General features: G+C 40.2%; 1 protein-coding gene across 1 annotated transcript; it reads right to left on the reverse strand.

Annotated features, from left to right (window-relative positions):
* Positions 1 to 612: 612 nt before the first annotated feature.
* On the reverse strand, positions 613 to 10435 carry stx7l (syntaxin 7-like). Its single transcript, XM_020455429.2, has 10 exons — positions 10313 to 10435; positions 7658 to 7771; positions 7380 to 7449; positions 7167 to 7257; positions 5601 to 5738; positions 5467 to 5516; positions 3840 to 3942; positions 3499 to 3571; positions 3029 to 3111; positions 613 to 2901 (listed from the first exon to the last, which is right to left on the reverse strand). Exons 2-10 carry the CDS (start codon positions 7740 to 7742, stop codon positions 2806 to 2808), a joined length of 789 nt encoding a protein of 262 aa, XP_020311018.1. The 5' UTR covers positions 7743 to 7771; positions 10313 to 10435; the 3' UTR covers positions 613 to 2805.
* Between the last annotated feature and the right edge of the window lie 413 nt (positions 10436 to 10848).

Here is a 10848-nt window from a genome sequence, read left to right on the forward strand (position 1 = left end):
TGATGCTGCTGCTGTTCATTAGTAGCCTACCAAACATGCTAATTGCCTGGTACTCAGCACTCTATTGTCCCTATAATCACTCTGACATCAATGCAAATGTATTTGAAAATCTAATCAAACACTTCTTGAGAGCCCATGAGCTCATGTTGCGCAACATTTCTAAAGGCTATGCAATTGCGGGAGAAAACAAGAGTGATGGCCGCAAATAAAGAGCATGCTATTCTTTTCTTCTGAAAGCGACTACATTTTCTTCATATCACGCTCCTTTAGACCAGTCTAAAATAAATAATGGATTTATTGTGAAGGTGTAGGCTATATTACCTGGATTTATTAGACTTTTTAAAATGGCTTGTAGGCTATTAGTGGAAGCCAGGAGATGCTAAAATTGTTAAAAATGTTAATTAATGGTAAATTACCGTGAGACAGACAGCTATTTGCTTGACAATCACCGGCTTTCATGACCGCCACAGCCCTATGTATGACAGTTGACCTTAGCTCATTAGGCGTTTCTAAGTTATATTCTTCAAGAACTAATGGGTACGTGTCATCAATTTATAAGTCCAAAAATGGATATAGCAACTACGGATTCTAGCTTTAAGAGTTCATTGCATCTAGTGTTGAACTGCTTTTTATTGAAGAAAATGAAAACAGAAAGAGCTATATAAACATTTTAAAAAATTGTGAGGCAGCAAAAACATTCACTGGTCCAAAATCATGTACAATCCATACATATTTAATCATACAGTGAGAGTAGTTATGAGATTAAATACAAATTCATAAAGTGAAGAATGAGGCAGCATTCCTTGGAGGAACCTTACAGCAAAAGTGATGCAAGATCTTGTTTAGTATTGCACAATCCTTGACCTCTAGTGCATAGACAAGGCTATGGTCCATCATAATCAGCAGGTCTTAAACAAGCCTATTCCGGGCATATTCTGTGTATTCTTCTTACTATAATATTAATTAACAATCAACAAAAATATGATTTCAATATCTCAGGATTAAAACGGCAAAAGCCTAGACACAAAAGCATTGGTCCATAGAACAAGAGACTACTATATACACTGAGCATACAGTACCAACCATTAGGAACACCTTCCTAATATTGAGTTGCACCCCCTCCCCCCTTTTGCACTCAGAACAGCCTCAATTCATTGTGGCATGGACTCTACAAGCTGTCAAAAGCATTCCACAGGGATGCTGGCCCATGTTGACGCCAATGCTTCCCACAGTTGTGTCAAGTTGGCTGGATGTCCTTTGGGTGGTGGGCCATTCTTCAAACACACGGGAAACTGTTGAGCGTGAAAAACCCAGCAGCGTTGCAGTTCTTGACACAAACCAGTGTGCCTGGCACATACTACCCATAACCCATTCAAAGTAGCGGAGGCTGCTCAGGGGAGGATGGCTCATAATAATGGCTGGGACGGCGTTAATGGAATGGCATCCAACACATGGAGACCATGTGTTTAATGTATTTGATACCATTTCACTAATTCCGCTCCAGCGACTACCACAAGCACGTCCTCCCCAATTAAGGTGCCGCCTGTTGTTTAAAGAGCACCTAAAGCTTTTGTCTTGCCTATTCACCCTCTGAATGGCACACAATCCATGCCTCAATCGTCTCAAGGTTTAAAAATCATTCTTTAACCGTTCCCCTCCCCCTTCATCTACACTGATTGAAGTGGAATTAACAACTGACATCAATAAGGGATCACAGCTTTCACCTGGTGAAACCTGGTTTTTAATGTTTTGTATACTCACTGTATGTGCCTGCAGATAGCATACAGTATGTAGACACCAAAAGGACGTACTCTTTAGATCATATTGAATTTAAGGAGTTTATACATTATTAATTCATTACTGATTGACTATTTTGACAAATAGAAGCCAACAATGGCACACTGACAAAGTTCCCTTGAAAAGTGATCTATTTAAATTTCAATATAATACACTGAACAAAAATATAAATGCAAAACGCAACAATTTCATCAATTTTACTGAGTTACAATTCATATAAGGAAATCAGTCATCTGAAATAAATTAATTTGACCCTAATCTACAGATTTCACATGGCTGGGTAGGAGTGCAGCCATGGGTGGGCATAGACCAACCCAGTTGGGAGTCAGGCCCAGCCAATCAAAAATAGTTTTTCCTCACAAAAGGGCTTTATTACAGACATAAATACTCCTCAGTTTCATCACCAGTCCAGGTGGCTGGTCTCAGACAATCCCACAGGTGAAGAAACTGGATGTGGAGGTCCTGTGCTGGTGTGGTTACACGTGGTCTGCGGTTGTGAGGTCCGGTTGGATGTACTGCCAAATTCTCTAAAACAATTTAGAGGCAGCTTATGGTAGAGAAATGGACATTACATTTTCTGGTGGACATTCCTGCAGTCAACGTTCCAATTGCGCGCTCCCTCAAGACTTGGGACATCTGTGGCATTGTGCCACTGTGTAATGATCACACTGTTTAATCAGCTTCTTGATATACCACACCTGTCAGGCGATGGATTATCTTGGCAAAGGAGAAATGTTCACTAACAGGGATGTAAACACATTTGTGCACAGAGAGAAATAACTTTTTGTGCATGTGGGAAAAAAATTCTGCGATCTTTTATTTCAGCTCATGGAACATTGGACCAAAACTTTACATGTTGCGTTTATATTTTTGTTCAGTATAGTAAAGTGACAGTACAAAACAACTGTCACATTTGTCTTCATTTTACAAGCAATGGGCCTTGAAACTGAAACTTAGTCCTAAAGAATCATGAAACTGCCAGGACCAAAGTGTGTGTGAAAAGCATCATCATCCTTTAACTGATGCCCAGATGATTAAACCAACGACAACAGCAAGTACGACCAGAACGACAATGAGAATGCAGATCTTCTTTCTAGATTTGCGCTGAAAGGGTCAGAAGAAACACTTAATGTGATATGCAAGTTGATTCGATGCAGTGTTGTCACAATTTATTTACTAATTGAATTGAATAATGATGTATTTATTTAAGAATAATTTCCATGTTACCTACCTGATAGTCTGCAGCCTGTGCTAACTGCTGGGTGGCATTCTGAACATGAAGGTCGGCAGTTTCGACATGGGCCTCTATACTGTCTAAGGGTATAAGAAAATACAGTGAAAGGGTCATTCTCTCACAGAAGTTCACAGTTTAGGTTTAATGTTTTGTTAACTTTGCAGAAAAGTTGGATGTTTACTTCAGAACACTGTTACTTTTGACTTGTACACTATGACAATGATTCAACTCTCAGAGGATGTCAGTTTTAACACCTTGAATTGATCCTCTGAGTGTTGTGGGACATATTTCAGTGTGTGTGTGTGTGTGTGTGGCATAGCTGATTGTCATCCTCTGTTCCCAGAACACTCGTTAGACTCTTCTCCATATAGGCTCCTAAACATGCAGTATGTTGTCAATGTTTTGAAATTGGAAGAGTTTCTGATGTATTCAGAAGTCGAGGTGTAAATGACTACATGGATGCTTACCGATCATATCACCCTGCTCATGGACCATCATTCCCAAGTCCTTAAATATTTCATTTATATCTGTAATATCAGACTGAAAAAAAGTAAAACCATGCATTGAATACACAGACAACATAACAGATTAAATAAACTGGATAGAAATCCATTACGTAAGTGTGATTTGCAGGATAGCATAAGGTGTGCTTACTGTATACATTTATTGAAAGGCAACCAATGTCATTTGGAGGAACAATAGACCTCATACAAAAATCTTAATTCAACCCTGAATCTTGCACATAATCGAGTTTGATGACCGCTCACATGGTTCGGGTTTATGAGTAACAATATGCGAGTGCTGTCACCTCTAGCTGTCTGATGGAAGTCTCTCTCTCCTGGATGAGCTGCAGGTCTTCCTCAGTGATGGCCACCTCCTGGGACTGAGACTGGACCTGGGCCTGCCCCCCACTGCAAAGTCAGACATGGGAAACACGGTCAACCACCCCAAAGCAAACACTCACCTCCCACTCTGTCAGGCTGGGCCAGAGAGATGGGCCTGAAAAGACTGACATGATAACACTAAAGTAGATTGTTCGATAAACAAGCAGACCAGTAGCAGTCAGAGAATAGTAAACTGTGGGATTTGTATGTGAACATTCATTTGATGGTTAAAACCCCTGTAGGTCTAAGCCCTTACATCACAATATCTACAAAGCTAACATATGGAATTGTTTTAAGATGGTCATAAAAAGTCAAATTTAACCATTTGATTTGGAATTTTAAGACCCCTGTAAGTATAAAAAATAAATATATATATACAAATATTTGATGAAACATTGAATTTGGCCTCAACGCATTGAATAACACATTCAGAAATGGAAAAACAGGCAGATAAAAAATAAACCATAAAGGACAAGGTTTTGAAGCGTCTGTCCTATATCTGAGAGAGAGATAAGAAAATGTATTTTACCCCCTATTCACTTTTTGCAATTTGTACAGCCACCTTCAGATGACTCCCGTAGACCAGATGAACAGAACCTGTGTTCGTGAGTGTCTCCCCTTTCGTTTATTGGTGACATATTAGTTTGTATCCAACAGTTCAGTCTGGATGGTCAGTTTTGTGAGAAGACCTCTTCGAAGTCAGGATGTCCGCGACAGAAAATTCAGACAACTGCCGTAAAACATATAGGATGTCGTAGAGCAAAACAACCAACGCTGCCGCGATCGTGAGTCTACCTTTGCGATAGTGGTGACATTGCGGGGCGTTCGAGAGAACTGGAATTCCATGTTCGATGACCGTTACAAAAGATTATTCCCAGTCAGACCTAGTTTTTCAGACCTAGAGTTCCCAGTTGTCTTGAACGCACTGAAGTCAGATTTCCGAGTTACCTGTTGTTTTGAAAGCGGCATTAGTTTGTAGCTCACATGGTTCGTGTTTTACAGCCAATTTCATGACGATTTTCTTGTATGGATCCTCTCATGTGTAGAAAAAGGCAGCTTTCACAAGCCCCGTGTCATGGTATAGGCGAAAACGTCAATGGCAGAAAGAGGGGATTGAGCTGCAGGCTCTACAAGGAATGGTAAGTCTCTAGCATAGCGGAGCTTCAAATTGACTTTAGGGGGTACAGAGGAGAAATTCATAGTAGAACATAAGGTTGACCCTATATAGTCACAAAACAGGACATTCAAAATAGAGCTAAATCCTAATAGACCAAATAAATATTATCTCCACTGTTGTGGTGTTGAGAAAAGAAGATGTTTACATCCTTCACAACTGTAGGCAACAATAATTGAATCAGGATTACAAACTCTGGATAAATCCACAAAATAGTGTGTCTACAGTTATTTCTTCCTCTGTAGTCAGGATGCAGTTTTATGTGGGGACAAACATTGGGTTGTATATTTAGACAGCTTGCACAGTATGTTTAGTGCAGCATGTCTGTGCACTATTGCACTCAAAAGAACTAGACCACTGAAATGTTGAACTCTGACCTTTCAAAGGGGTTTCCATTTCCTCCAAAGCTGTCGTCAGGAAAACCACCCTGAGGGGGGACAGAACAGTGAGCCTGATGCACTCGCATTTCAGGTGCGATTTGATTTGTTTGTGTAAAGCATTGACTACTAACCGACACTCTGGACTCGGCACGGACTCTGGCAACAAACTCCTTCTCTTTCTGAGCAGCCTGCCTCTGTGCCTTTTGGAAATTGGCCAGTGCATTGGAGAAGTCGTTGATAAGGCGATCTTTCTGGATCTTTCTCTGGCGCTAGAAGAGGTAAACAAATGAGCAAACATCACATACTGTACAGTGTACATGATACTGTGTCATAGCACTCTTCAATTTCAACTGATCGACAACTATTCTTAGGATTTCTGTCTCAGGCCACCACACCCTACTTAAGATGCCATTTCACTTCTGCTTATTAAAACATTTATATTAATTTTGTTAGCAAGAAATACAACTAGAATGCATTTGCATTTAAACCAATAATTTTCTTTCCATTGTCTAAATTTGGGCTCCCGAGTGGCTCAGCGGTCTAAGGCACTGCAACTCAGTGCTAGAGGCACTGAGCTGTGTTTTATATGTTTTAATAAGCAGAAGTGAAATACTAACATCTTATGTAAAGTACGGTGTGGTGGCCTGAGACGGAAGTCCTAACAATAGTTGTCAATCGGTTGAAATTGAAGAGTGCTAAGACACAGTATCATGTACACTGTACAGTATGTGATGTTTGCTCTGTATCACAACCGGGAGTCCCATAGGGCGGCGCACAATTGGCCCAGTGTCGTCCGGGTTTGGCCGGTGTAGGCCGTCATTGTAAATAAGAATGTGTTCTTAACTGACTTGCCTAGTTAAATAAAGATTAAATAAAAAAACATCTAAGACCGTATTGAAAAACAGAAATTGTGGATGTTTGTAAGAATTTAATTATTCCTGCCTGTGCATGCGTTCCAGCCATTCCTTATGAACTTCACAAGGCGGCACTCATTTCTTTCTTTACCACACACAAGCACACATTTCTTCAACATTGTGGGATATCTGCTGTCAGGAAAAATGTTCATGCTGTGTGCCTTGGGCCTTCCTTGAACAAGAACCCCCACAACTACAAAAACAGGAAATAAAGGCCCAATGTGCTTAAGAATAGCGCACCAGGGGTACCTTACAGTTAGTTTCCTGTTATAGTTCATTACACAATATAATGAAAAACTGTTCATTATTTAAATAATTGCATTTTGAGAAGAAATTCTTATCTAATGTATTATCTCCAATGTGTCATATAAGTAAAACTTTAAGTATGCCGGGTAAATTGAATGGACAGGTGGCTAAAATAAAAGATTAAATAACAGCATGTACATTTATTTTATATTGCAGGGTTTACATGCTTGCCTGTAGATGGCGACATGTGCTGTTTAATGACATGCATTCTTAAAAAGGTGAACAGAGGACACTATAGCAATTTTTTTGTGTTAAGAGACTCAAGGAAAAGGTAATCCAGGGACCATCTTGGACAGCACAGGCCCGCTCAGCTAACATGTGACCAATGAGCACCGAGGTGCTGTTCACATATTAATGTATGAGTAACATTCTGTCTGCATTACACTACACGTTCCATGCAGTGCACACAATTCCTATACATTTTGTTGCTTGTTGTAAATTAAGTTGAAGCTACCGTACAAAAAAAAAGTTGATTACCTGTTCAGTTGTGACAGGCAAAGAGCCAAATTCCTTCACACATCGGTCTGTCTCTTTGGCAAGGTGGTTGACATTTTGCTGTTTCTGCTGGCTACATTTGAAAAGTCAAAAGCGTCATTTAGATAACATTCCACAGAAATACACATAGCAGCATGTAATAACTTTAAAAGCTACACACTGCAAGAGCCCTCTTCTGATTAGAACAGAACTCACAGCTGCTGTCTGAGCTCAGTTGTGTCTTGTGGGGTTCCCAACTGATTCACAATTCTCTGAATTTCAGATGCTGGTAGAAACAGGGCACAAATAGTGACAAAACAATAACAGTACGTGTATTCATTCAATAGGTAAAAGGTATATTAATACTTCTGAGTCAATCCCCAGGCCTCATATGAGAAGTATAGTATCCTACAGTCCTACTAAACTCAGAGGATATGACAAAACTTGTGTACTGATTTACATGTGTGCACAGCTTGTCCATATGTCTCACTTACTTTGTTGTGTTATCTTCTGGATGTTGGAGATTATCGTCTGAGTAAGCACATTTGGGTCCTGCACTTTTCCGTACTGGTAGGCCATGGTTGACGCATTGGGAGTCTCCCGAAGACCTTGAAATATAAAATGTTACAAGTATTGTTGTAGGTCAGTGACTCACACAGCTTTAGTTCATTCCACCTGCTTTAGGCATTATGTACACTCATTCCCCTAGACATACTGTAGCGCGTCACCAAAGTGGTAAAAATCCCATTTGCTTGTATAAAATGGTTTTAAAATGAATAAACCTACATATTGTATTCATGAATATTGAACATACTAATAATAGGCTGTCGGTAAGAGTAAGAAATGAATGTACACAGGGTACATTCTGCATGAATCAGCCTTCCACTCAGATTAGATAGGCCTTCAAAGAGGCTAGGCATAGATGTCAGCTCAAAGTCAAATTTTGATTTAGCCTACATTTGGTTGAGTTGTCAACTAACATGAATTCAAAGTGAACGCAACTAAAAAATGTCACCATGTCACTGGATTTAGATAAAACGTTTGGGTGAAAAGACAAAATGCCCTTACATTGATGACTTTTAAAAAAATCCAATGTTTTCCCCGTTGATTCAACATCACACAGATGTTTGGGGATAAATGATGTGGAAACAATGATTCAACACGTTTTTGCCCAGTGGGAGGCCATCTACAGGACAAGCTAATATGCTGACCACGCCGCCTGCATTGTGTTGAAAAATAAATGTACACATACATGTTATTCAATCATTTCATCCAAACTGCTCGCGTCAACGAGCATCTGCATAGCCAGGCGCTAAAGTTTAACTTGCTTCTATGTTTAACTCCTGATATGCTGCAAGTCCCGCTTCTCCCATCTCCACATTGATTTTTTAGGAACATAACCACATGGGTGATTGAAAGATGAACAAAAGTCCACACTCCCCAGCTAGCACAGTGGATCTGGGCCGATTCCGGCCGAGAGTAGGGGCACTCGGCTGAGAGTCAGACTCGGTCGACGTCATGTGGGCCCGAGTCTGGGCCGCCTTCGGCAGAATTACTTACGGCTAGGATGCGGGGATTGAGCTCGGGCCGATTCCGTTGTGAGTTATCTGGCCCAAATGTATTACTTGGTGCTAAAGCCAATTGAGGCTACTCTCTGGCAGATGATTACACAGGCTGCTTTATATAATTAACATTTCATTATTAATTTTTCCATATTTTCTCAATGTTGCTGTGATCAAAAAATACAATTAACATTTAAATGAAATTCTTTAAGAGTCCTGTGTAGTATTTTGATACTTTATGCAAGGCAATTGATAAGCATGAAAAACTTTTTGGATGGAGCCTCCCAAGTGGAGCAGCAGTCTACGACACTGCATCGCAGTGCAAACTGCATTGCTACAGATGCTGGTTCGAGACCCATGCTGGCCGCAACCCGGGAGACCCGTGAGGCGACGCACAATTGGCCCAGCGTTGTCCGAGTTAAGGGAGGGTTTGGCCGGTCGGAAAGACCTTGTCCTATGTGCTATAGCGACTCCTGTGGCGGGCCAGGCGCACGCACGCTGACACTGTCACCAGGTGTTTCTTTGACACAAAATGCTTTTTTTTGTGGATGGGTACAATTTGTATTTATAAAATGTATAATAGTAATATTTAAAATGACTAAAATTGGGTAATTCTGTATGCGTTTATTTAAATTTGCATCAGGCCGCTTCTGGGGGGGATTCTGGTAAGATGCAGGCAAAGTCGGCTGAATTCGGGTAGACGAGTCCGACAACAGGCCGATCAGTTCCGGCACCCCTGAAGAGGGCCACTTCTGGGCCGATTACTCATTGCTAGCTGGGTCCAGTCCAGTTCGTGGTGGTAATGCACCTTAAAGTTGGTTGCCAACCGTCATATAAAGTCCACAGAAAAATAAGCGATTACTAGAAACTAACTAGGCTATGCTTTTTATCTGTGGATTAATTGTTGGAGTAGAGAGAACACGATTTTGGGCTGACTCAAAATGGGTAAAAATTCTTCAAAGATCCAGGGGGAAAAAAGGAGCTTGTGCATTTCAGGTAAAATAACAACCCATTGTTAATATCCCAGAACAAATTAGCTAGCAACAGAAAGCTAGCTAGGTAAATGACCATGACGGTTTCATGTGTTTCGACTGTGTGCAAATTAATATCGTTTGTTTTGATATGTCAACCTGCGTGTCTTGATCGCGTCTGTTGTGGATGGACAGAAATCAACATGCGTGCGATTGCTCATGCGTGCACGGTCTCGTCGGCATGTAACGCTCTCAACCTGAAGAACGAGGCCAGAAAGATGCGGAAATACAGAAGCCTGAATAACCTGTCTCTATTTTCGACTTATGTCATCATATATACATTTCATCAAACGCAATAGACGTGAATTGTAAAGTACCATGTGAATTTATATCAGGAAATACTGCAGTGTAACGTTAAAGATATATTGTTTCTTCAGTTCCACAAATGCTGGCAACTGTTTGTGAAAGCAGACTATAAACATTAGCATTCCTTTAAGGTCGCATGAGTTTTAGCTTAATTGTCGCTTGTCGACATTTCCAAATGATTGCATGCCCAAACATTGCTTTTGTCAAATTTCTGCCAACACTAAATACTTGTTTTCCATGTTTCGTTTACCTTAGTTCTGTCTTGACAGTCTGCCCCGCTTGCACTCTGCTTCCTTATCTGTGTGTCATGCTTTTCAGTCACATGATCTGCTCTGCTTTACAGGGTACCGGCAACGTTTGGGTTCAACGTCAACTATTAAACCAAAGAAGATCAAATGTATCTTTGGATAAAAAGAAATAATCTATGATCTTTAAAAAAAAAAAAAATTGTAGACATTATTCTACGGTATATAAAAATTACAATAAAAGAGTTAAACGATTTATAAGTCAAACACTGTTAGACAGAAAAGGCCAGGCAAATGTTGACAGCAGTAGAATGAATGTGTGCAGAAGAGGTTTCTCAAATGCTTGAACACACTATTCAAAGTAGACAATGTCATTGCTTAGATACAAAAAAAAGAATACCACTGAACCACATACAGTACATTTATTGACATGAATCCAATACAAGCAATTTTAAGTAAATTCCCTGTGCTAGCCATCTGCCCCCCCCCCCCTTAAAAAAAGGGCCATCATGAAACATTGTAAAATTGTTTGCAATAAATT

Source organism: Oncorhynchus kisutch, linkage group LG21 (genome assembly GCF_002021735.2).
Source record: "Oncorhynchus kisutch isolate 150728-3 linkage group LG21, Okis_V2, whole genome shotgun sequence".
Lineage (NCBI taxonomy): Eukaryota > Metazoa > Chordata > Actinopteri > Salmoniformes > Salmonidae > Oncorhynchus > Oncorhynchus kisutch.

Excerpts from the sequence above, each read along its gene's own strand:
- stx7l (XM_020455429.2), bottom strand. The coding sequence starts at position 7,742 with ATGGCCTACCAGTACGGAAAAGTGCAGGACCCAAATGTGCTTACTCAG. Across the intron at positions 5,739-7,166 it reads TGCCTGTCACAACTGAACAG|CGCCAGAGAAAGATCCAGAA; the intron begins GTAATCAACTTT and ends TACCTCTTCTAG. Across the intron at positions 5,517-5,600 it reads GTGCCGAGTCCAGAGTGTCG|GGTGGTTTTCCTGACGACAG; the intron begins GTTAGTAGTCAA and ends GTCCCCCCTCAG.